General features: G+C 41.5%; 2 protein-coding genes across 4 annotated transcripts in view; one reads left to right on the forward strand and one right to left on the reverse strand.

The window, feature by feature from the left end:
• The window catches only part of LOC138207185 (collagen alpha-1(VIII) chain-like), a 104,221-nt gene that overhangs the window by 661 nt on the left and 76,636 nt on the right, over positions 1-26,924 (forward strand). The window contains exons 2-21 of the mRNA XM_069164241.1: positions 660-772; positions 913-1,075; positions 1,150-1,402; positions 1,531-1,765; positions 2,187-2,325; positions 2,452-2,617; positions 2,899-3,027; positions 3,141-3,233; positions 3,516-3,722; positions 3,838-3,941; positions 4,082-4,249; positions 4,331-4,417; positions 4,578-4,687; positions 4,787-4,934; positions 5,115-5,188; positions 5,313-5,469; positions 5,547-5,612; positions 5,732-5,820; positions 6,076-6,248; positions 6,366-6,535. Coding sequence (XP_069020342.1) covers positions 660-772; positions 913-1,075; positions 1,150-1,402; positions 1,531-1,765; positions 2,187-2,325; positions 2,452-2,617; positions 2,899-3,027; positions 3,141-3,233; positions 3,516-3,722; positions 3,838-3,941; positions 4,082-4,249; positions 4,331-4,417; positions 4,578-4,687; positions 4,787-4,934; positions 5,115-5,188; positions 5,313-5,469; positions 5,547-5,612; positions 5,732-5,820; positions 6,076-6,248; positions 6,366-6,499 — 2,808 coding nt within the window. The 3' untranslated portion in view covers positions 6,500-6,535. The remainder of the gene's footprint in view (positions 1-659; positions 773-912; positions 1,076-1,149; positions 1,403-1,530; positions 1,766-2,186; positions 2,326-2,451; positions 2,618-2,898; positions 3,028-3,140; positions 3,234-3,515; positions 3,723-3,837; positions 3,942-4,081; positions 4,250-4,330; positions 4,418-4,577; positions 4,688-4,786; positions 4,935-5,114; positions 5,189-5,312; positions 5,470-5,546; positions 5,613-5,731; positions 5,821-6,075; positions 6,249-6,365; positions 6,536-26,924) is intronic.
• Positions 7,305-26,924, reverse strand: part of filip1l (filamin A interacting protein 1-like) — a 60,382-nt gene continuing 40,762 nt past the window's right edge. For 2 of the 3 annotated variants that reach the window (XM_069164239.1, XM_069164237.1), the window contains exons 5-6: positions 13,290-16,125; positions 7,305-8,205 (exon numbers count right to left, since the gene is read on the reverse strand). In XM_069164239.1, the coding sequence (XP_069020340.1) occupies positions 7,993-8,205; positions 13,290-16,125 (3,049 nt within the window). In that variant the 3' untranslated portion in view covers positions 7,305-7,992. Of the gene's footprint in view, positions 8,206-13,289; positions 16,126-21,174; positions 21,278-26,924 lie in introns of those variants that run through there. The other variant, XM_069164240.1, reaches the window with a different exon arrangement.

Consider the following 26,924-nt stretch of genomic DNA (forward strand, 5'->3'; position numbering starts at 1 on the left):
CAGTATTTTATATTTTAAATATAGTACAGACGTGTTTTTTGTGCCCTGTAGCCAAAGGTATTGGACATATTAGTCCCACTGAAACGTATTGTTGCTACTGTACTGTCTCTGAAAATGAATAGTATTATGAGGGCTTTTCTGTTTGTATTCTCCATTAAAACTGGGGAATTGTTTCCTATTTAGGATCGTTTAATTATCGGCAGAAGCTATAATTGATGCAAAGATACTTTTGTTCATTTGAGTCACCTTTTTACATAAAAAAAAAAGATGCCCCCCCCCCCATCAAAATAAAAATCAAGAACATTCACTTAACTTAATGGTGTACATGCGGATGTTGTCGAACTCAGGTTATACAATATTTGGCAATCATTCAGACAGGCAAACACAAAAGGTTTAAATTAAATAAACATATTTTTATGGCTGTTATAAGGTTTTTCATAGGTTAATGCTATATGCCTACTGTATATTCCATTGTTTTCACCTTTATGTGTTTTGCAATTCTTCAAAATTCCACAGTATATTGTGAAAATATAAAGGGTGGTATTGTAAGAAATACATTTACATTACGAAGCAGTGGGTTCCCGAAGAACACAAAGAAGACGGTGATTGTGAGACTGATCGTGTGCTGTTTGTTTGTGTCCTTTCTTTATTTCTTCCAGTTATTTGAAGAGAGGGTGAACCTTGTGCTGCACTGGTTTGATCTGTGGACTGACAGACAAAGGAAACACCTGCTGCACTCTCTGCTCACATGCTGCACCAGGTCACAGCTTAAGTAAGGCTTTTCCTTCATTTTGTGATGTGCATATTCATGTCATAACTATTATCTTGCAATAACTGACAACAGCACATCCTGAGTTTGTTTTCACCTCAATTAATGTGATTTAAACAGAAAACATTTGCCAATCTGTGCAGGTACTGCAGGGACCTGCTGATTGAGACGGTTCCAGTGACTCAAGTGGACTTCACGGCGGTGCTGCCTCGGTGTCTGTCCCTGTATGTGATGTCATTTCTGTCCCCTCGTGACCTCTGTAGGGCCACCCAAGTCAGCTGGCACTGGAGGTTCCTGGCTGAGCAGGTGAGAGGAACAACAGAGAGAGATTGAATTTTTGTTGTGGGTCATTGATTGAAACGTTTTCTCCCCCTCCTCAGGACTGTCTCTGGGGGGGCCGGAGCATCAGAAGAGGCTGGTTCCTTCCCTACACTCCTGGAGAAAAAGAGTATGGAGCGTGGAAGAACCACTATGTCTCCTGCGTCGCCACACTGGACTGGCTCACTCCACGAGAGGCGTCTGAGCAGTATGGGACCCTCAACCAGCAAAGCATAGGGATGACGGAGGAGGAGGAGAGGAGGAAGGAGAGGATGATCAGGCAGAAAATCAGAGACACAGTTCAGGAGGAGAGGAGTGAGTAGAAACGAAAGAAATCAAGAAACCACAACTTTTCAGAACAAGACAGACATGTTGTTCGAGTTTATAACTTGTGCTCAGCTCTGCAATGACTTGTGCTTATGATATATTTGGGACATTTGCAGGACAATCTATGAGAATGAGGAGAGCCTGGGGAAGTTGCATGAACCAAGACGGAGGCAGAGGTGGACATACCCAGATGGGGAGACCCAGCTCTGGGATAACATTCATGTCTTCGTCCTCCCTCTCCTGGCCTCCAAGGACCGTTGGGTCTTCGAGCCTCTGCCTGAGTCTGGACAGGGGACAAACCATGACCGCAGCTCAGAGCATGGAGAGAACACAGACCTCCAGTCTTAGAAGGTGAATATCTACAAGCTGACGGGGACATACGTTATTCACTTGACTTAAATGATGCCACTTACCTGTGTATAACACCTGCAGAAAATAGATGCAATACAATGGATGCCTACTATAGAACATGAGAAAACACCTGTAATATAATATGACAACATAATAATAGTTTATGCTGATGCTGTCAGAGAGATACTGATTGAAATCTGGTACTTTTTAGTGATTGGGAGACTTTGATTTGCCCAAGTCGACTTACATACAGCATAAACTTTTTTAGAGACAAACTGTGTTGATCTGTTTCTAGTCTTTAGGACAAGATACGATAATAGCTCAAGCTTCAGATGCGTTACAGATGGGAAAACAATTATGCCTTTAATCTTTTGTACTAGTGCTGTTTTTAATGTTAACAACATCTCACATTTTCTTCCAGTGAAGGACTGAAAGACAGAGCCAGCGGAGTTCTGTCCTCCTTCACCCACAGACCTGCACTGCCCCCCACAGCTTCTTCCTCATATCGCACCCCTCCCGCCCTCCTCCTGCTCATCTCCAACAGAATCCCTGCCTATGAGGTAAATGGAAATAAAGAGTTTATCATTCAGTCCAAATCTCCATCTGTTTTTGTTATGACGCAGAATAATATTTCAAGAACATTTCTCTCTGTCTGTTCTATTTCCCTCTTCCTGTTCTCAATGTAGCTGGTGTTGAGCGGTGTGAAGGCCGGAGTGATTGTGGTTCTGTATGACCACAGAGGGACTCTGTCAGCTCTGCTAACCCAGGTGGAGAGCGCTATTTCTGGGCAGTCAGCTCAGAGGTTGGGCCTGTTAGCACCAGGAGAGACCGAAGAAATTCACCTGCTTCACGGTGAGAATTTTTGACCTCTTGTATATTAATGTGAGTCAGGTTTAGTGCTGGTTTACTTGCCTACTAGTTGGAGTGGTGGTTTATAGAAAATACTCTCATTGGATTAAGACATCCCTTTCAAACAAGTTTGTTTCTTGAACTGAAAATAGTTTCAAATCTCAGCTTCTGAAGATTTAACTTTAAAAAAGCATTACCCCCCCCCCCCCCCCCCCCCCACACACACACACACACACACACACAATTGACTAATCTGGTTTTATGTTTGACTTTTTACCTTTTAGGCAGTAGCCTATCAGAGGGGACTGTGCTGACCCCTGACCACAGAGAATTCTGGGAAAAATTGTGCGGCTGGGTGGCTCCAACTGAGGAAGGAGGAGGGATTGATATCTTCTGCCCGCTGGCTGCATCAGGTAGCAGAGATCAGTAAACACACACCATCATCTCTGTAATCTGAGATTTCTCATTAGCATCAACTCACTGCTACTTCATCTCTCTCTCTCTCTCTCTCCTCACCCTTTCATAGCATCAGGGGTGTCTCTCATCCACACTCTGTCTGCTCTGACTGGTCTGAAGGTTCGGGCACCGATGGGTCTGGCAACCGGAAGTTTCCAGAACAGTGAGTAACATGTTTGTCTACTGTGAATGGTTATTAAAATGTTTACACAAGGCATGGAATTGGTCATTTGTAAAACTTTTTTTTTTTTTTTTTTTTTACAAAATAGCGGCTCAACCAGCATTAGCTGTTGCATCACAATGTTGCCATGGTAACCGCTAATGTCACCACATCAGTCAGGTTAAAAGCTTTATTATTCAGTTGATTACAGAAGTGAAACAAGTTGTTAAGCATCATGTTGAAGCCACAAGAAAAACATTTTAAGCATTTTATTCCTTCTCCCAGTCCTCAGTGAGTGGTCTGATGGCAGTGTGTGTACTGGACTCTCGGAGCAGCGGCCAACAGCCCCGGCGCTGCACTACGTGTGTGAGAGTGTCCTGCAGGCATGGTGCAGACAGGCTCAGTGGATGGAGGAGGCTCTGCGGGAGCTGAAGAGCTTCCTGGGGCCACAGCTGCAGTGGGCCAGCCTCCAGGCCAGGGGCCGAGCTCTGGGTGGGTTTCACATACATGTCGATGTAAATGCAGGCACACACAGCTGGGCCGACAGCAAGTTTAAACACGTGTGTGACCTGTGAAGTCTCTGAAGAATCTGTTCCTGTTTTTATAGGTTATTTTCTGTGGGAGAAAATCTGCCTTGACAAGCTTTGTGTGTCCAAAGATCTCAGTGAGGCTCTGACTGAAGGACTCACTGCTCTCACCACACAGGAAGAGGTGGGAATTACTCTAAAGGAGGATTTGTAATGCACACGTACAATAGAATGAGCAATTTAAAGTTGCATACATCACTAAATGTGGATGATGGCCTTTTAATCCGAGTGTGTGTCTCTTTGTTTCTGCTCTCACATCTTCAGACCAGACCTCTGGAGTTTCTTGCCATCTTTCTCTCAAGATGGAATGAAGAGAAGGAGGGACAAGAGAGTGATGGAGAAGACATGAGGAGAAAGAAAGGAGCAGATGAATTGTCTTCAGCACCACACAGTTCACAGATATGCCTCAGCCTCATACCTGAGCTACCACAGGTGTGTGTGCTGTGAACCTTTCTGTTTTGACAGGATTAAAAGGAAACACTTGATCTTGACATCGTTGCTTTCCGTCTTCAGACAGCATTAGATTGGAGAGGTGCAGTTGCCAGAGAGCTGCACCACAGCGAGTGTCTTTATCTGGGGAGACTGGGCGCTGTGCTGAAGGTATACGTTATATTTTTGCACTTTCTAATTGGCAAACCTTAACATAAAAAAAGCACATTTGAACTGTAGACATAAATATATTCCCTCAGAATTATCATGTAATACAGTCACTGTTAGAATACCAACATATTTGAGAGATTCCTGTCCCACTGCACTGCAGGTGTACCAGGAGCCTCTGACAGCAGCTCTGAACTCCAACAGAGCCATTCTCAGCTATGCAGACATCCAGATTGTCCTCAGCCCTGTTGCACTAATACTGGAGCTAAACAGGTATATTCACACATTTTTGAATATTTGGATGGTACTGACTCATTGCCCCTCTGTTCAGACAAGACATGGCAGATGTGTTTGTGTGCGTGTGTGTTGCAGGGTGTTTCAGGTAGACTTACAGGCCAGGCTGCATCAGTGGGGTGCAGAGCAGTGTGTTGGAGATGTGTTTGTTAAACTGTCTTCAAAACTCAGAGTGTACACCAACTACCTCAACAACTACACCACCGCCCTCCGCACCATTGATAAGGTAAAGTTAGTGTATGTCAGGCAAACGAGTTATTTTTAGTCTTGTACAGTACTCTGACAAAGCATTTGTCTCTGAGTTGAAGTTTGTGAAGTAAATTTGAGACACATCAGAGTTGTCTTTTTTTCAACCCGAATAATAAAACACACAAAAATGATAATTAAATTGGTGTGTTTGCATCAGTGCAGAGAGACAAAGCCGGTGTTTCGGGCTTTCCTGAAGAGAGCAGACAGAACTCTTGCAACACACATGCTGAGGTAACAGCTCACACACACATACACTTCTATCTATTCTTTGTTTCCAAGGCAGTTATAATTCATACCTGCCTGAACAAAACTATACTTTGATCAAATCACTGTGTATGTGTGTGTGTTTTTTAAGCCTACAGGAGCTGCTGCTATGTCCAGTGTGGAGAATTCAGGATTATGTGACTCTGCTTCAAGCTATGTGCTTACACACTCACCCCGGTCATCCCGACCACACACACCTCGGCTCTGCCCTCAAAACACTGCTACAGTTTAGAGAATTCATACAAAAGGTATACCAGACCCGACCTCTGTTTTCAGTTCTGTATGTACTATATAGTAATTACACGTACGTTTTCTTCTGTTTCAGTTAAAGCGTAACTCCGAGGCAGATAAACTGATAGAGGAGACGCAGCAACTGATCCACGGCTGTCCGGTAAAACAAAACAAAAACACAGCTCTCCCCCTCTCTGAGTGTTTTATTATTTTCTAACATGCCCAAAACCATATCAAATATTGAAGCATTTAAATATAGTGTGTCTTCTGTGTGTGCAGAACCTCAGAGAAGGAAACAGGCAGCTGATTATAAGTCAGGATGCTGCTTTGCTCCAGAGCCCCGATGAACAGATTCCAGACTCTCTCAGGTAACATTAGAATTTTCTTCATATTTTTTCATATTGTAATAGTCATATTGTTATAAATGATGTTGTCAGAAAGCAAATATTTACTTAAACATGTGCAAATTTATACTTAATTTAGATTTCAATATTGTCCTGTTTTTTTTATTAATACATACCATATGTTTCAATTTACAACATTACAAAGTTAATGACACCTTTTCTTAACGTAATGAAGTTATTATCTGGATTCTATGTCCCTCTGTGTGCGTACATGATTAGGACCTATGAGCAGGTGTCTGATGTGGGCCTGTTCCTGTTTAACGACGCTCTAGTGCTGACACGGCAAAATGTGCACCACACACCTTTCACTCTGGCTCACCGGAGCGCGCACACATTCCTGGCCTCGGTGGCTCTCACCAGCCTGGCTGTCAGAGAGATCACCCACACCCGCTGTGAGTTCTTATCACGTACAGGACAGAATATAAGCTGCAGCTTTGATCAGTAAGCAGTGGTTTAACGTGTCACCGCAACTCTCACAATCACACAGTTAGTGATGTGTTTCTCTGCAGATGTGTGCCATGCCTTTGTCCTCGAGGGTCCTTGTCGTTCGTGGGTTTGTGCCACAGAAAGAGGTGAAGAGAGGAAGCACTTCCTGTCTGTGCTGCGTTCGGCCATAAACTCTGCTCTGAGGGGACATCAGTGATAGCACGGGGCCGCTTCACCAGCGAGACAAGAGGAGGTTTGGACACCAATGTTGGCTCTTTTTTAGGTGAAAAAGTTTTTAAAATGTAGAAAGTCGCGGAAGACAATTAGTAATTTAATATGATGTGCTGTAACGATTTAGCACTCCTACTATCATAAAAGTGTTTCCATAGTTACTTTTATCGTCACAATAATCTCCTTTGCTAGTCAACATAACAGACTATAGTAATTTTTTTTTATATTTGCAATGTTTGAAAGTCGTATACTGTCTTTTTTTTCACCGGAAAGTGCAAAGTAATACGGTACATGTCAGCTGGAATCTCGGTTTGTAGAAATGTCTGCACATCTTCACGACTTGATGATGCGACATGTGGTCACTGACTAAAACAAAAAAGTGTTAACTTAGCGTTGACTCGACAGAACTGAACCCCTCCGCAGACTGTCGGAAAACTACTGCTGAAGTATGGCATGGTTGTAGCACAGTTGTTGTTTTATGGACTGTTTTTTGGCTGGTTAGTTGCAGTGGATTTTCAAACGTAGTTTGTCCTGTGTTGACCAACCTCGTTTGGTTCCGTCTCTGGTTTTTAGTAAAGTATCTGTGTGGTCATGTGCGATGATACACGTGAATCTTACTCTATGTACACAGCAGACCCAGTTCTCCTTGGTACGCTTGCCCACAGTTTATCAAGGTATTTAGCAGGTGGGTTGTTGTTGTTGTCTTTTTCTTTATAAAATCACAGCATCAGGAACAAAACTCTTCAGTTATCATTAGTTTGTTCAATTGAAATCAAGAAACTTTTCTCTAGTTCAAGGTATAAAAAGTCTTTATTGTTAACCAAAAATACCACAAATGTCAAGTTTTTCGAGATGATCACTATGAATGAGCTACATTACAACACATTAGTTATACACTTATGTACATTATTGCCACTTAAAAAAAAAAAAATCCACGTGTTTCATCCCCAGAAATGGATAAATGGTTCTTTCATCATCTGTTTCTCACAACAGATAAAGATTAATACAAATACTCACAATACAAAGAAACAATTTAACAACATGTCAATTTAACACACTTATTGTTCTAATGTTATGCTTCATTTATTTTAATCTAGTGACAAATCTGTGACAGTCAATAATTTATTTTCATTCAATGAATTATTAAATGAAACTACATTTGAGCTACTTTCTAAAAATGTTTCTATACAGTGTGTAGACACTGATCAGAGTACCGACACAATAAACAGTTGGGTTTTGCAGTTTTCAGAGCACCACAGATGAAGATTCAGTGTCAGGTCTTTTCTTAAAGAGAAAAGATGGACTGTGACAATTTAAATTAGGTATTTTTCCCAAATACTGAGAAAATGTCTTGTATTAGAATTTTTTTTTAAATTTTGTTTAGTATCTGAAGTAACTATGAGGATGGTTTTAGCCATAACCTGACAATCTGCTTCAAAACATTAAAAACAAACAAACAAAAAAAAACCCTCAGTGATATCAGAGTCTCCGGTTCATTAGATTTGGGTTGTTGTTGTTGGGTGATGCGAACGTGTGTGTTGGCTTCTCATTCCCATGAGTCAGATGTGGCGGCTGACTCTTGCTCTGCAGTCCCAGGTTTGCTGCTGTGCTGTTTGTCCCTTTCTGGGAGCTGTATCCCTTCGGTTTGGGGATCCTGGTAGGTCCTGGGCGTCGCAATGCTTCGAGAGGTATCTTTGGAGAAACAAGGACAGATGATGAAGTAAAGTCTGACAGGGAGTGGTAATTCTGAAGTTTTAAAGACTGTAATGTGATTTACAGCAAAGAAAATGCGGAAGCAGTGGGGATGTACAGTATATAGCAGAGGGTTACATGCGAGAGATCTGTTGCAGTACTGATAAGGACCACTAGATGATATCAAATCATATTTTATGGAGAGTAAATTAACACAAGACATGGGCATGGCTGCTGAACTTTTACTCTTTGCCTGCAGCGTGAATAAAACAGTTTAACTAGACATGAGACAGTAAAATTTGTAGTTATGTAAATATAATATTATAATATTTAAATTTATGTGTTCCCATTGAAAAAGAGCCTTTTATTATAACCACTATGTTAATGCATGACATCCTTTCACCTACATTTCACATTCCTACTTGCTTAGTGTATAATGATATAAATTATTTCTTTTGTTCGTACATCAGTGATTTTTCTGAAGAAAAATTCAAATAAGATGAAACTTGTTAACCTCCAACAATTAACTGAATAATCAAATTCATTTTAGAATAATTGGATCATTAATGAAAGTCTTTGAGTTGCAGCCCTTCAAATGTGTTTGTATCAATGCTTTTTTGATGGTTCACCTCCTGCACTGTGTAGCAAACTCCTGGATTTCAGTCTTGAGGATGAAAACGTTTTTTTGTATTGCTGTCCCTAATACAGTCCCAGATCATCAGAATATTAACATCAGTGTGAGTGTGTTGCTTAGGAAACCGGTGTTTAACTGTTTTTGCGGCCTCTTCAAACAAGAAAAGAAAATCTCGTGGGAAACTTCCCATTTCTCATTTTTTCTCAAACAACTTACTGCTCCACTTACTGTGCAATCACTTTTTAATCATGGTGTTTACATGCGCAGCAACATGCCAGGATGCTGAGGTACATCACTTGTGGATCAGTCTTCGTACAGTAGAAACCGTATCCTGTTTACAGTAACTCTGATAAGATGTTTCCACAGTTATGAGGAACATTAGCCGCAGTTAACATTCAGAGCCATATACACTCCTCGATCATTTGCAGTACACTTTATTTATGTCTTGCTAAATCATGACAAGGACACCTTGATTTGATTAAACAGCTTGTCCGTGAACTGATATGAGTGATTATCAAAGTGCGCTCTGTGTGTGACGAATCCTGCTGTCATCTGCTGCAGTTCTGTGCTTCATTTTAAACTTGTAGTTTGTCTTCCCTAGAGACTTAATTATCCACCAGGATATTTTTTTTTCAAGGCTATCAAAGAATGTAATTAGCACATCATTTCATTTTCAATCACATTATCACAGCTCTGTTCTTCCTTCTCCTCAGTACTTAGTTTTGCAGAAGGTAAATGCGTTCTGTAAAATGTGCCAAAAACATGCCCTCCTTCACCACCTTAAATAACCCGTATAAATTAATATCAGTGCAACGTTTTAGATATATTTCCTGTCTGTTTACAATAAAGACTTATTTCACAGTTAATTAGACTCAGATATGACAAGTTAAACTTTCTCTTTAACAGATTAAGTCATTGATCTGGTCCAGATTTGTGCAGCTGAGTGAAACTGCAACGTTTCAGTGTTTCCACGAGTTTCATCATCACTGAAATTATTCCCCAGCAAACCTCTGAACACCAAACTCCTCTCCGAGAAAAGCACTTGCATATGGTCATGTGTACTTTGGGCTTTATAGAATTAACAAAAATCTGCAGTGAACTGTATCCTTATATATTCATACGGGGTATACATTTCAGAAAAGGTTGGTCCTGTGCTTCGACAGAGCTAATGGGCCAGAAAATCTGAACGGACTCCACGTCCACCACTCCTCCTTTTACATGGAAAGAGGCCTTAATGTTGCGGCTTTGTTCTCTCCTGTATCAGCAGTGCAGCAGGAGTTCAACTGAGTACTTCCTCTGCCCCACACTCTGCAACACCGGCACAGCTGTTTCCGTGGTAACCAAACACAAGGTTTGTTTTGGTGCTTGTCTTGCGGTGGGAGCGAGGGCTGCTTTAACAGCGTCGGTGCTCTCACACTCGCACAGCACGGAGCCTTTTGTTTAGACAGAGCCACTCGTATCACTTTTTATTGGTTTTATGGAGCCTGTTGGTGAAGGTGAGCGAATTCCTCTGCAGTTATTAGCATCATGGACTAAAACGAGGAAATCCGCTCTCGCCTGCAATGTGATGCACAACTTTTTTCTCAGGCCTGACAGAGGGATGATTAGACTTTCCTGCCTGCAGTAGCTGATTGTTTAAAATTACATTAGGATGTTTGGTGCATTTTGATGTTTTATTTCACCCCCGATAATGCTGCTGTTAATCAGCGGTAATATTGGGAGTTAAGTGTGATTACAGCGTCATTCTCAGCCAACAGGAGTGAGTTTCACTGCAGGCTTTTAAGAGAAATAACCTCTGGCTTCCAGCGCGTCACATGATACTCATTTGATCAATCTGGCAGGGATACCGTGCGCAGATCTGTCCTCCTTGGCTGCACAGTTTATGAATCAGATAAATCTAAAGTGAGTCACGGGGTAATTGAGGTCGCAGACAGTAATCCCAGCTGTTGGATGCTTTCTCAAGTAGTGGTCTAATGAATAGCATCTTGTTTAGCCCCTGCATCATTTCATCGCAGCCAGACAGCTTTGGATCTGGTTTCCACAGCTGCGCTCGTTCTCACTCATTCGATTTAATGCTTGATTTAATCATCTCCTCGTTGTCACACTGGCTTTGTGTGTGTGTGTGTGTGTGTGTTTGGTTTTTGGTTTGCCACTTTGCTGCAACAGTTGTCTTCCTCCATCTAAATCACACTGGGTAAAGTATTGCTTTGCATCTCTGTCCACACAACAATACCCGTCTATTTGCAAGTCATTTTAAAGTGTATTATTGCACCTTTTTCATGCTCCTGTTGATTTCTATTTATTTTTTGGAAAGTTTAAGAGCTTTAAGGAGAACAACGTCTTATACCCTAAATTATAAATGACATTTCTGATAACATGTCTTTGAACAGTTCTCCCCAAATGTGTCTGCTGCTTCTTCTTCACTTTGCTGTAAAGGTACACACATAATCCCCAGATATGCTGCAAACAGTGTGTATCTACTAGCTCTCCATTCATTCTTTGATCAAATGCAGAGTATTTATGATTCTTTGTGTACTTGTTGTACTAAAGAACATATCACTCCTTTTAGTTACTTAAATTTATACTGACTTAGAGTCCTACTTTTATAGAGACATAGGAAATCCCACTGTAAGAAAAGGCCTTTTAAATGTCTATTTCCTCTGTCCCCTGTGACTTTCTTTTGCATCTTTATATTGAGACATGACATTGATTAGTGTGTCGTAACAGATAGAATCATCCCACATCCTCTCCTTCAGTCCCAGATGCTTTCATTCTCCATCCCTTCATCTTCTCGTTCTGATCTTTGGCACAGATTCAATTGAAATGAATCGCACGTATGTGGTAACTTTTCCATTGACAGCACATAAAACCCCATTTAGAAGAATGCATATACATGGCAGAGCATTAGTAAGTTGTGCAGATGACTCATTTTCAAATGAACATGAATCATGGGAGACGGCAAAATATAACAGACGTTTTGGGTTACTGTGCCTTGAACAACAAGCTGAACGAACACTGAGGTTAAACTATCAACAAATACATTAGTGTTTCTGAGACCCAAACGTTGTATCAGGTTTTCTGAAGGGGCTTTTTGATGTTTACTGTATGTTTCCTGGGGTGCACTAAAGGGCAGTTTTTCCTCTTGATTTACAGCGTTGAAAGAAGAGATTGGCTTTGTCATGCTGTGCCGATTCCATGTGGATCAATGCATCTTGAGGGTGAACTGAAAGTATGGCCCTAATAACAATATTGTATCGTGCTGCTAATTTAAAAGTTCAATGAGGACCAGACAGACACTAGTTTGTCTATTAGTGAGACCAAGGGTTAAATAGTTTTTTTTAGAAAAGTTTAGTTGAGTTTAAAATCTTGTGACACCATTCATGGACATTTTCGTGGCCCATTGAATAGCTTCAGTAATAAATTTATGTCCACTGGAGAAGAATAAATTCTACAAAATATGGCATTTTCACCTCCACGAGCAGCGTTATGGCACACCACTCGAAGGTTTAAAGGTTTAAAGCAGAGTTTCCATTGTGTCATTTAAGAGAGCTCCAAGTTCCCATCACACTGGTTTTCATTCTCGGTCACTGGGTTTCTGTGCTCTGGATGCAGGAAGAAACTATGACATCAGCCTATGATTTTAACTTGAGCAAGCAGACACGTGAGAATCTGTGAGTCTGTCTTCTGGTCAAATAGCAGCACAAAGGTTTTTCAGACAACTCGTCCACTTGGGTATGATTTAATTAGGTCTAACAAAGAGGTGACAGTCTTATGTTCACATCTGAGGAAATGTAATCTTTTGACTGTACACTGTGTAACATAAACACATTGGATTGAAATATTGGTGTTAAAACGTTACTGTGCATGCACCAAAAACTCATCCAACAGGGGGTTTCAATCTATTGGCATTTTCCTCTGATTATTTTCAATTTGACACATTCAAAACATGCTGGATTTAGTGAATAAATGAAGTTGGCAAGCATGGATGACAAACTAAAAACGTAACACTTCTTTTTGCACACTTTAATTCTCAGAAAATCAAACAACTTAATCATAATGCAGTATGTGGAATATGAAATATAAAACTGGTATGATACATCAGGGTGAATAGTCTGACTACATGGCAGATGTGCCATTGAGTACAATACAGTAAGTGCACATAAATTAAAACCTGGTGTTATGTCAGATTCAATTTCAAATGCTTTCAAATCTTTTTTTTTTTTTTTTTTTCATGCAGGCAAACAGTTGTTTGAACTTTATCACACAGAACTGAGCAAACCAACCAAAATAAAGAGTAAAACATTCAACCATGTAAATGAAGAAACACAGACATGTATTAGGGTATAGGCTTTGGATGTAAGGGACTAATGGATTTTATGGGCAGGGTTCAGTAACAAAGGATGGGATGGAGGGTTTTGGGGTTATCAGGTCAATCGTAGGCATTACTTACTGTAATTTGTGATGGCCTTTGGATTGGGGTGGAGGTGGGCTTAATCATGATGCTACTTGTGATTTTGCTGTTGCCTTTGGCAGCAGGAGTGCTGCAATTTGCAAGCACCTGAGTCCTTTGCTCCTGGAGTCCAGGCGAGTGGCACGGAGTCAGCGTCTGTGTCGGGGTGCTGATGCTCTGAATGAACGGGCTCCCTAAGTGAATGTGGATTTTGTTATCCTCCGTGGTGATGACGTTGGGTCCCGAGCTGTTGGACCTCTGGACCTGCCAGCTGCTCTGCCTCTCCGGGGTCACGCGGAAGACGGCATGCCCTCCGACAACCTCCACTGGCTCCGTGGAGAGGGAGCGGTCCGGGGTGCCTGTCGTCACTGATACAATTTGTATTGGTGACATGGCTCTGTCTGGTGTTACAGAGCCACAAGAGTCTGGGGTCATTGCTCTGGAGTATGTAGCCATGGCGAAAGGTGATAGGGCTCTATCTGGTGAACATGGCTCATCGGACATGGGGGGACACTTCGATTTTGTTGTTGGGGAAATGGATTTTGCATTTGGGGATATGGAGGCGTTCTGGATGATGGTGATTCTCTGTTTGGGTGGACCTCCACTTGTGGGTATGACGGCAGTGCTAGTGAATGACTGGGTGTTTTCTGTGGTCGGACTGGTGATCTCAAGCGTTGCGGTGTTGTGTCCGTGGTCAGGAGTCACTTTAATGTGCAGAGGTTGCCCAGGACTGTGGGTCAACACCACGTCTCCAGGCTGGACATGGTTGCCATTCTGCCGTGGCTGCATTTTGCCGTTCACTTGATGGGAGGTGTCTTTGCTTTTAAGGAACGGGCCTCGCGCTCTTCTCATGTTGTTGTTTAGATTGTTTACATTATTGATGAGGGATGGGCTGCACTTGGTGAGCTGAAGCTCGTTGCTGTAATTTGCATTGTCTTCAGGTTCGTTCTCATCGTACAGCTTCCCGTTCACCACGGCTCGCTCCAGTGGTGCCATTGTCTGGCAGTTTGGAGACATGAGGTCAAGTGGCTCCGTCTGGACTTCCTTGGTGGAAACATGCAGGTCTGAAAAGCGCCTTCCGTTCATGCCCGGGCGAAGAGTTTTGCTAAATCGTCTGTATCTTTCAAGCTCTCGAGTGAGCGTCTCCATTTCTCTGGCGAGTTCTTTGTTCCTGACCTCCTGCTGGGTCAGTTTTCTCTGCAGTGTGGAGTGGTCAGTTTTCATGCGACAAATTGACTCCTCTGTTCCCATGTACTCGTGAATCTTCTCCTTCAGAGCTGCTACCTCTCTGGTCAAGTGACTAGACTTGGCCTCCTCCTCCTTCAGGCGCTTATAAAGAACATGCTCTTGGTTGCACTCTTTCTTCTCAGCCAATTGGTACTTAGAAAGCTCTTGTCTGGATATTTCCAGCTCCTCCATCAACACTTTAGCTTTTTCTTGTTCATTGGTGTATCTTTTCTCCAGTGATTCAAACTCCTCTGTTTTTAATGAATCACCTTCCACCACTTTCATGTCCTTTAATTTGCGTCGGAGGCGCTCAACTTCCTGTGTCAAATCCTTTACTTTGTTGTCTTCTTGCTGGAAGCGGTTGGCAATCGGTGTTTTGATGTGTTCCTCTTTTGCTTTGTTTCTCAGATACTCTCTCTCTATTGTTTCGAGGGATTGCAACCTCTTCTTCATCATATTGATCTTAGACTCCAAATCATTGCTCTTCTCCTCCTCAGCTCTCAGCTCGGCCTTCAAGGCGTCCCTTTCCTTTGTAGCGCTGCACATTTTCTCCTCCAGCTCAGCCTTTGATCGCAGCGCTTTCTTGCTCTCCTCAATTAGCTTCTCTGTGACTGACGTAACTTTGTCCTGTTCAGCCTGAAGTTTTCCAGTGCTGTTCTGGACCTTGTTCTCCATTTGCTTTAGCTTCTCTGCCATCGCCTTCCTCTCATCCACCAGCATGACTGTCAGAGTCTTTAACTTGGTGAGATCTTCCTTCAGCGTCAACTCTGTCTTTCCCAGTTGGCTCTCAGCAGCCTCCAGTTCTTTGACTCGGACTTTCAGCACTTCCAGTTCACTGGTCAGGACCTTTGACACCGTCCTCTCCTTCTCCAAGTTAGTTTTGAGTGAGCCACATTCTTGCTTGCTCTTGCTGAAAGCATCCTCTAGTTTCTCTAAATCCATAATTCTGTGATTCAGTTTATCAACTTCAGCTTTCAGGCAGCGGCTTTGGGTGGCTTCTTTCTCCAGTTTCTTGTTAAGGTCCCTGCAGTGGTCCTCCATTCGGATCAGCTCTTCATCCTTTCCTTCCATTTCAAGTACCCGTTTCCGCAGCTCTTCAAGCTCCGACATGAGACTCGAGTTTCCGCATTCGCCACGGCTGATTTTGTCTCTCAGCTCCTGTAGTTCCTCCTCAGCTCTGCGCAGGGTCTTGTTGGTCTCCTCAAGCTCATCGAGCTGCCTGCTGAGAGCAGAAAGCTTCTGGCGCAGCTGCCTGTTTTGGGCATCCTCACTTGTCAATTTGGCAGTCATGGCCTCTTGTTCCTGATGGTATCGACCGCCTTGGTCACGCAGCTTAGCCTCCAAGCGAAAGACCTTTTGCTCCTCTTCCTGCAGACGAGCATTAGCTGAGCTCAGCTCCTCCTGGGCTTGTGAAGAACTGGCACTCAGTTCTTGGACCTTCGCTGTCTGTTGATTCAGCTGCTCGGTGAGACGCTGCTGTTCATCCACAACCATCAACGCAAATGACTTGAGTTTGGTCAGCTCCTCCTTCAGACTGGCGACCTTTTTGTTGTTCTCTTCGTCTTTTCGTTCTTGGTAGTCCTTTTCCTGATCAATCAACAGCTTTAACCTGCAAAAACACAAAAACAAGGCAAACAAGATCAAGACATTTGATTCAGAATCGGCTTTTTGCATGTAGAAAGAGAGCAAAAATAAAACTTTACTGCAGCTGGATTTTCTTTGTTGCACTATATTTATCTCGCTTAACATTTTTTGGGATTAATTTTTTAATTCACTTTCCCCTGAATTTTTGAAGCAACACAAATTTAAATCATTGGTAAACCTGAAATGCCAGCCCTCTTTCTTGGCTTGCTGTATATGAAAGGTGCAAAAGAAACTCTACACCCCTACTGTCATTACCCATAGGGTCCACTTCTCCAAGCACTGACACATCATAAACACTGTTATTTTCCCCACATTTCTAAGGAGGACTAAAGTTTTTATGTCATGGAAAATTTAACACATCATAAAAAAAGCATTACTTTAGGTTCTTAGACTGAAATACCTGTGGTTAATTTTTTTTTTTTTTGCTCCCTTGTTGCCAACTAATCCTCATATGGTTTGGAAACCTGATTTCCTACTGTAAATACTGGCCCTTGAGTTTAACAATCAGTGAAGTTCAGAAAGTTTCCATAGATGGTGTAGAAAGGTGTAAGACCTTCTGTGTCCTCTGTGAAATCAGATAAAAAAAAACTGACACGCAGCCAAATGTTGATGTTGATGTTAAATTACATATAATAATCAAAATATAAGCATATTTATGACCTGGATTCATCACAAACTCTGTATTCAAGTTGTTACTGTTCTCATAGACTGCATGAGTGTGCTCTCATAAAGGGAGGTCACAACATTGCACGAGTGCAAGTCAATGAGAGTAGATAAGACATACACACAGAGTTTAAAATCAACCCAAGAAAAGCAAAGATAAGTGTATTAACTTCAGAAAGGATGTTAGCAACATTTCTCTTCCAATCTGGAGCACTTGTGCACATACAGCATTTTTTTACTGCCAAAACTGATATACAAACTAAAAAAAAATCAGGTTCAGAAAATAACAAGAAATGACAGCGTTGCAGATGTAATGCTTATATTTCCACATCTAATTATGTCTTCTACTTTTATATATGGAACCCAAAATACTCCAATGATGTCAACGTATATCGGAGTTGTGCCACCTGACTCAGTTGCAGTGCGTTTTGTGTCAGGACGTCTGGGACATGCATACATCTCCGGGCCGAAGTACCTACAGCCTCGAGGGAAGGGATGTTATGACTGCCGTGTGTGCAGCTGCCAGGCATTTCCACACAGATGGCCCACTGGCATGGAACAATCCTTTAATTAAGGGGTTCCTCTACTACCAGCCCTCCTCCCCCTTACCGAAGCCACCACCACCTACCCTCCCAGTTTTTTCTTTTTTTTTTTCTTATACATTTAAAGGAATTCCCCCTGCTTCCAAAGGCAATTACAGTCCCACAGAGTTTACACAGAAATCCCCCCACACACACAAACGCACACTCTCAGAGATCACTAATTCCACATGTATACTTGGGTTGTGGGCCATGATGTAAGTGTGGTGCAGAAGGGTGGGTCACTTCTCAGCAGTAGAGTGGATGTCATTTCTTTCTTCAGTAGCTGCCGATGGGTGGGTGAGGGTTCGGGGGACACATGTAATTCAGTCCATGTGTTGTAATTAGGCCAAACAGCGCTCCATAAAATATTATACGGATATGCATAATAATTTTGAATTTATTATCAGTGTGGTTTGAGTGGATGTTGGATTTTTTTTTTTTGCGGCCACATTTCAAGAAGCTGTAAATGTTGTAAGAACTTTTGCCATTGTTTGACTCTTGATGGAAAATCAAGAAGTAAATTTGCCCAAGTATTTTGAAGAACTTTCACTTTATTTGTTCCACTTTATACTCCACTATATTTTGGATGCAAATATTGTCATTTTCCCTCCTCTACATTTATTCAAAAGCTTACTTTTTACATTTCAGATTCAGTCTATCAATACAATTAAAATCCACGAATAGATTATGATGTATTATTATAAATATGGCTACCCTCCAGCAGATAAAGAAGTTCAAAGTAGTCTCATTGTCGCTCGCCACAACCTTAAAATGCTGCCTACACATTCATGCGTCAGTAACTGTAAGAGTAACAGATACTGAAAGTCTTTTTCACTTTTTTGTATATTTTAATGCTAATCCTGCTGTACTTTTTATTTAAGTTAATATTTTTAATGAATGACTTTTATGTAACAGTATTTTTACACTTTGGTAGAGCTTCTTTTATTGTGGCTGCTGTTCCAGCAGTTTAAGCCTCTGTAAACCAAACCTTAATCCCTCCAAAAAACTGTTATAGACCCCTTTTTATTCTAAAGTCTATGACTCTTCCAGGTGCTCAGTTTTTTTTTTTTTTTTTTTTTTCTGTCTGTTGACTTAGTTTGCCTTTGTTATATGCTGGCTGTTAGAGAAGCTAGTAAAAAAAAATAAACCAAGGGCACCAGAGCGTGTCATGACAGAAAGTATACATGTCCGATTGAGAAAGATGCATGTGTTGAAAAATGACATTTTCTTTGAGTGGCTTGTGTATGTACAAATACAAGGTTGCTAAGCGAAACTTGTTGAAAACAAGCAGACATCTCTCCTGCGAACTCGCCTGTAATCACTATTTACTCAATCTCTTATCTCAGTCCTGCTGTTTTTCGAGTGATGTCATCAGCCAAAATAGAAAATACACTTTCTTCCTGAGGAAGACTGGAAACTCTGCCTATCTCTGGTTTTTAAAATGCTTCGAAGTCCAGTATACTGCATGCGAGACCACTTTGCCTTAATTAAAGCAGTTCCTTAGAGAAGAAACTGCTCGCCTCACACCAGTGAAATCACTTCTATCCCTCAGAGGGATTATACTACTCTTTTCCCGATGGAGAAGGACATTTTGATCCAGATTATTTTATCCTGGACATTTTCTCATCGAGGACACACACATAGATCAGTGTATTTGGCCAGCAGAGCCACATCTGAGACTATTTTTGTTGTTTGTTATAATTTCAAGCAGGCTTGTACATCTGCATCTTATAAAGTTGGGGCAACAACACACGCAGTGACCTTTTGGTGAAAATATATTATCCTGCAGCTGACCCTCAGCTAATGTTGGAGACCAACCACACTTTAACGAGTGGTAGTAGCTCAGCTGACCGCCTTTCACCATCTAATATAAGTCAGTAGAAGCAGTTCCAATGTACATTCTGGGAATACATAAATAATACAGCTGATCTATACAGCATCTGTTCACATTTCTAACCCCATCATATTTTATTTCAGCATTGTCAGAAAGCAGCTCTTTCACAGAGATCCCTGCATCTTGAATATTTTGGAGGAATGAATTGTAAAGTGCTGCACATAAAGCTGGTGACATAATAGTTTCATTGCTGTCAATATTACGAGGCATCTTCCCACCCGCCCTGCGGCCTGTGCAGTCTTTGCAGCAGGCACTGGGTTTCTCCCCAAAACGGATGCATGACCACCACCGTGGATCCTTAAATTGTCATGGAAAAACGGCTTGCAGAGTTAATGGTGGGTCAGGGTGCTAAAATGGATATTTTAACTTTACTGGATTGTTTCTGGCTTCCTTGCAAATATATTTTTGTCTTTCCCTCGAATGCAAGAAAAAACATAAAGCCCATCAAAAAAGAAAAGGAAACATCCAGTTGGGAGCAGTCAACCAAACCTATTAGGGAGTCACACCCGCACAGCTTCACCAAGGGCTTCCCTCTCTTTAAGTGACTCCCGAAGCTGGAAACTGTGGCTCAGCCGCTGCTTAAAGCTGTGTTACACGTTCCATATGTCAGGGCTGCTGTGCTGTTTCCTAACCACAAGTGATTAGGTCATGTATGTACAGACCGATATATCCTGTGCACACATGACCAGCCCCGCTGGATTGTGGAGCCGAATGCCCTCTTGTGTGGCACAGTTTGAAGGGAGGACGCTGATTGATGCAGTGCATGGACTGTATTTTAAGTCCACGCAGGCTAAGTGATATGCCCCGAGAGTGCAATCAAAATGTGTGAAATATGTAGCTGTGATATTTATTAACTTCCTGCTTGTGGTAATGTGGTTAATGGCATGGTTTGTCAGCAAAAGAGACCGAGATGTCACTAAAACAGTTTTCTTTTTGATTTGGTGATCAATTAGATTACATGCTCAAACTGCTGAATACACATTATAGAAATTGTGCCACCTAAAAACACCCCATTAAGTGTTTAAGCACCACAAATAATTATTTCATTCCCTAAAAATAGTTGCCGTTTTATTCAATTACGTTTTTGAGGTGACTCCTGATATAACTGGTATAAATCTGTCTATCTATATTGATCACAACAACCACGGTCTAAACAGAAAGAAAAGGGGCTAAATTCATCATTTTCCTTCTCTTGACAAATTTATTCCTGCATAATTAATGTTTACTATATTATGTAAAAGAAAGTTGCCATTTTTTTCCACCTTGACAAACTCCTGAACAAAAACTTGACATGGTCCCTACATGTGGGACATGCTGAACAGCTCTTTCCTCAAATTTTCTTTCTTTAGATTTGAGCCTCATCACAGTCTAAATAGTTAATATCGTTAGATCATTTTGTAACGGTAGACCAGAGTCCGACTCCTCACCATGTTAGATTAGCTGCTACTTTTATTCATGCTCAATTAATTATTATTTGTACCACAATTTCCTCATGAATGTGTAACATTTTGCTAAATTTGACAATAAACTGTCTATAAACTTTCCCAAAACAGTGTGTGTATAATTACACAGCAAAATTTGTAATTTTAACTTCCAAAAAAAGTTTTTGACTTTTGCCGACATTTGGTCGACATTTGTTTGAAAGATGTAATCCTCGTATGATTCAGCCGTCACTAACGGTAACTCCACTAAACATAGCAACTCTAAAGCGAAAAAGAAAACTCTTAAAAATACACAGAATGAAACTTACTATTCGAAAGTACACAAGAATCCCAGCATGAAATGATGCTGCCATAAACATCTGCATGTCTGACGCTAATCAAGAGATTAACAACCGTTTAAAAAGTTTAAAAAGTCTTGTGTTCAGTGTTCCTACCTGTGTCAAAGGCTCTCCCAGCTCTACAGCCTTAAGCTCATTATGTTGCCGTACATGCACCCGATGCTCAACTCTTCCTCTCTCTGTGTCTCACTCCCTTAGTAATGTGGGCATTCCTGCAGTTAGACCAAACAATAAGGGATGTGCTCCCTGCCTATGGACCATTACATCATCAACATGCCCTTATATGGAGCTTTGCATTGCAGAGGCTCGCAAGAAGGGGGTGTGCTTGCTCGTATGTGTGACTGTGTGGTGTGTTCATGGCCGAGCGTTTGAGCGAGTCTGCTGAAGTAACTGTTTAACTAAAAGGTTGTGGCAGAGACGAGGGAAAGGTTTTTCTTGACGTATGTAACGTGTGAAATATCTGCCTGGTCTGTCAGTGCTGCAGAGGCAGCGCAGTAGTTGAGGAGAGACGAGGAGTTTGAGTTACAGTATTTCCTTCTGGCTCTTGTCAACCTCAGTCATTTATTCAGCCGAGGAGGGAGGAAAAAAAATAATCAAAGTTAATCAGAAATTATTGGATGAGGATTTATAATTGAGACCAGTGGTGACGAACAAGACAGGAGATGTCACGCATATCTTTCAAATGTAAAATGTATATCACAACCCCGGCCCGAGAGATCCTGATCCTGATCCAGACATTTTGACAGTTTCACTGAAAAGCTTTGTTAGTGTTGCATATTAAAATCGTGTGTACTGTTTGCCGCTCGCTACCAGTCTGCGGTAGCAGTGACTGTTCATTCTCAGGGAGGAATGCTAGCACAGCTAACAACCTATTTTATGGAAAATCAAAGTCAAAAGTCTTCAGCTTCGGACATGTTAGAAATGAAAACATTATAAACACCACAGCTTCTGTGTAAGCGGTGTTTTTGTGCACACAGTGGCAGATTAATTTTAACAAATGTGTTAAATTATGTCAGCTAGATCCTTATTAAGCAAAAGTTTCAGTACAAAAGTATTATTTGCAAGTATCGAAAGTAAAAGTACACATCAGTCAAAATGTAACAGGCTACTGATAGGACAGCATCCATGATCGTTTTTATTATTTTTAGGGTTTTTGGCAAATACACGTATGTAATTTCTTGCCGAGAGTTAGATAAGACTTATACTGTTGTACCTGTTAATCGATTACGAAGCAGGAGGCAGCTTAGATTATCTTTGCATAAACACCTGAAATTTAGGGAAACGGTTATCATGGCTCTGTGAAAACAAAAACATCTCTCTCATCAACACATCTTACCTTATTTGTTAAATCTGCACAAAGAAAGTATAAAAGCATAACTCTGTGGTTCTACTTTTGCACATAGCCAGGCTTCTCCTCTTCATCTCGCAGCTAACACTGTGAGAATATCTGACACGAGTGTTGGTAGCTCAACGTCTTATTGCCTGTGGGCGTAAAAGTGGCTTTAAGCTCATGGTTCCACAAGAAAAACAATGGATTTTCATGCTGCAGTCTAATCACAGTTTAAACCAGCACACAGTGCTCTTTATCAGTGGCACATTGTTCATATCACAATGCCACAGTCTTTACTTTCTTTATCAGATTGCTCTTACCTAACTATACAAATTTTCAGCGTGTAGCTGGTGACTAAATCCATTCTTGAGAAGCTGTAATGTCTCCTGTTGTCATTTGAGGGGAGCAGATTTTATGGAGGTTTCTCAGGGAGGTTATTGCTCAGCTGTCAGTGTCTATTGTTCTGAGAAAAATGTGTCCTGTTTATCCACACAATGGGCCCGGTGACACCGCATGGTGCAGAAACATATGGGCAAGTGACACTTCCTGACAAACACGGTGCGAGAAAACAGCAGGAGCTCATGTTGGTGTAAGGTGACAATGCATGACCTATGGTACGACAGCAAATTAGGCATATATACATAACGTCTTGTAAAAACACAGAGTATATTCTGTCAGTGTACGCTCCAGGCTGCATGTTATAAGTGATTCCAGCAGTGTGAGGGAATAACAAGGGCAAGAGTCTTCCTGTCTCCTTCCCACTAAATAAAATATGTCATGGCTTCACAATGGCTGAGGTCACTGTTGCTAAATGTTATGAGCTTTGCCAGCCATTCTCAGGGAAACAGATTTATTGATTTAAAGCAACACGAGGGCAAGATTTTGATGTAAAACTATAACCATCATACGTGTTTGGAGGACTCAGCGACGTAGCTTAAACAACCTTTCAATCAACGCACGTCATCCAGCGGGGCTTTATGACCCTTCCTGTCAGCTGAACATTGCGTGGCACAACTACAAGTCCCTGACTGCCTCCTGTGTATCATCCTTAATGTCTGGCTTTAAAGGATGTAATTACACATCAGGCTTACAACGATGATCGGAAACCAGGCTGGTATCTTCAAACTGAGTCAGCAAGGAACCATCTTCACCAACTTCTAGTCAGCCTCTTCTCCAAAAATGTAAAACAGTAACCTTCCAACTTGTTCCAGCAGTGTATTCCAAGCAAAATTTCATTTAGTGTGTTCTTGACTGTCTGATACACCAGATGCCAGCGTACACACTGACTTCAAGTCTGTTCATTAAGCAGCGTTCGTGAGTCGCAGTGGGAGCCAGACACGACTCGCAAATTCCTAAAAGGAAGTAAACTGAAAACATGTGGCCCGACGACTTGTGTAAAAAAAAATTGCAATTAATCACAGTGTTTTCAACCAATTGGAGGAGACTGTTTGTTGGAGGACAATGAATGAGGCTGTGTGAAGAAGTTTGGATAGCCAGTCTGTGCACACAGTGCTGATAGAAGCCAAAGATAGCATTTATTTTTGGTCCGGAACTTCCCCATACTGCTTGTGCAAGCACTCAAAATTAGATTTTCTGAGTCTTAAACTGGTTATTTATTACAGAAAACAGAGGGATGGGGTGGACCTTTCTTTAAACACAGCATGGTAATTGTCACATGTGTTGCTGACAGCCAAAGGCCAGGAGATCAGAGGCTGGATGACTTGGGAGTAGAAGCAGAATGACTGCAAAGAGGTCTCGACTCTAATTTTACTCCTAAAAAATAATTCCTGTGTCCACTTCACATTATGACAACTTGATTGCGAGAAGAGATGTTTTTCCTGAAGCACTTTAACTTCTTGATAGCTCCATTTTAATACTTTTCCATAAGGACATGAGAATTGGGGCAGTGTAGTGCACAGTTGGGTAAAGCGGGATTGTTTTCTCGACAATTACTAATCCAATCGTTCACAATCTGTCGCCTCAGTGTCACAGAGTCCAACAACTGTCCACCGAGCTCCACCTCTAAACTATGATGTATTTTAGTTTTGTGTTCTTTCACATTTCTTTGCAATAAACTGTTTGTTCTGCGAACAAACAATTCGGTCATTCAAAATTAGATTCTATTTCTGGTTCCGGACGTATTTTGAGCCCCTAAGTGCTGTACACATGAAACAGATGTCGGGGATCAAACACAAGAGCAGGCCGCACAAACATGTTTGCTGCGACAAGCCTCTGCCAAATGACAAATGGTGTGGAGATGAAGCTGTATTATGCAACCTCTACGGAATGATTATAGCACTGACAATAGTCAGAAGAATGTAGAGGTTTGGGATTTGGTTTGGATGAGCAATGTGTGCTTTTCGCGGCGGCAGCTCTTCCGGCATTTCAACATGTTCTTCAGAGCTACGACTCATGGAAATTTCAAGCCTGTACGAATGACAAACATGAGCTACTTGGAGGGATGGATGTATTTATCTCAGGCTACATTGTCCTCATAACAGGAATGGTGTAATTTTACTGTTTACCTGACATTTGTTGAGACAGAGATGAAAAATTAAACTCTATTTTGGAAGTTCTGAAGTGGAAATTGCGCATCTACAAGTTTCCATTTACAGAGTTTACTCACATTTTTAGTTGACCTCAAACAATCTGAGTGGAAACACCAGAAAGTCAAAATGTTGCAGCAATGAACATTTGCGAAGGTGGAAACTGTTTGGTACATAAATCGCATGTAATAAAATCCAAATTGGACAATATGGATTGGAAATGTGCATTATTGAGCTTTTTTTTTTGCTGATTTTCTTTAAGTTTGATTAAGATATGAGCCACGTTTTGTTGTTGGAAACTTTACTTGTTATTTCAAACCGGACTTCCTGGAGAGTATTTCATCTTCTCACTGAATCACTACATTGAATCTGAACACATGCGTCACCTTCAAAGACTTGGCTCTACTTTTATGCTCATGTTCTTACACAGTCCACAACCAAACATAAGGATCAGTACTGCTGTCATAGGAGCACATTACAGCCTTGTGAATGTGAGCAGGGAAAGACAGGCGTGTTAGAGTTCGTAAGTGTGTGTTTTGTGTGTGTGTGTGTATGCGCAGGCTGGCACCTGATAGGAGGCATGAATCTGATAAACCATTAATGACCCAACCAGATGGAAACATGAGATATCGCAGTCATTTTTTTCTGGCTGTGTGAGAGCTCCAGGAGTGAATGCATGTCTGTCTGTGACACACATTTGCCCTTTTGTTTCGTGCCCTGTAGCAATGTGTGCGAGTCAATTATCTGATCAACCGTCTGCATGCAGCAGTACCAGACAAAGTCAGAGGCACACAGTCACCCTCTCCACTGAGAGACGAGTTTGTGTTCGGTGTGATTTCTGCTGCACATTAGACAGGCCGCGTCTCTGCAGCCATCACGGATGAGGCCTGGTCTTGCCCCGTGCGCTCAGTGCTGTCTGACACACACATGCTTGTGTGATACACACAGCCCAGGGGCTGATTACCTGACATACATGCATGACATCATCGGCTTGTAATCAAATCCATATGTCTGCTTCCCTCCTCCTATTCACGGAGTTTATCTTTCGCTGGATTACTTTCTCTCTTTTTGTCCACACAATATATATTTTTTTTCTGTGTTTCTATTTTTTTTTTTTTTTTTTTTTTTTTTTTTAAATCTCCTGTCCCTCTCTCGCGTCGTTCTCTTTTCTTCACAGTTTCTCTCCATCTTTGTCCACCACCTCGTTGTTTTTCTCCACCCGTCTCTTGTTTCTGATCTCAGCCTGGGCCTCAGCATGGGCTCCATTGTTAAAATGGAACGTGATTTTGATTGTCAGGATAAAAAAAAATCTCACGTGGACGTTTGCTGGCCTTTTATGGCCAACATTGGGATTTTACAGCCGTTCTCTGGCTGAAGACCTTTTGTTCGGTGTTATGATGACATGATATAGAGTCCAAAAAGTTGTAATTGCATGTTGGAGGTGGGCTTGACTCCTCTGTTTTGTGTTCTCCCTCATTAACCTGCGTTCGCTCTGTTCTTTATTGGACTGTCTTTATGATTTCATCACTTTTTCATGCTGTTTTTACATTTTTCAACATAATATCTTCAGTTGTTTGCTCTCTGTCTGTGGCTGGCACACAGTGAAGACTTTGTTGCGCTCGGTTTATGTATACTTGTTTTTTTTTATGTCTATTTCTCTATTGGAGAGTGACAGGGGTGAACAACCTTGACCTGTCACCTCTGCTTTCCCTCCGGGAGGTTTGTAGCACGAAAGGCATGTTGACTACTTTAAAGGCTTATTTTGCTTCTCCAGATACTTTTCACTCAGAGTTGTCCACCTCAGTTTGTTACTAAGACTTTCAGTCTTTCACTGACCGTTCCCTTACTTTAACATGGAGAAAAACAAAACACGTATTTTTGGTCACATTTAGCAGAGCAGTTGGTTACATTTATTCATGCAATTTTTGAATGAAGAAAGACACAAACATATGTTTTTCCTGTTGAGTCGG

Source organism: Embiotoca jacksoni, unplaced genomic scaffold (genome assembly GCF_022577435.1).
Source record: "Embiotoca jacksoni isolate LCO1_2020_lvr unplaced genomic scaffold, fEmbJac1.0.p SCAF_30, whole genome shotgun sequence".
NCBI classification, from domain to species: Eukaryota; Metazoa; Chordata; class Actinopteri; family Embiotocidae; genus Embiotoca; species Embiotoca jacksoni.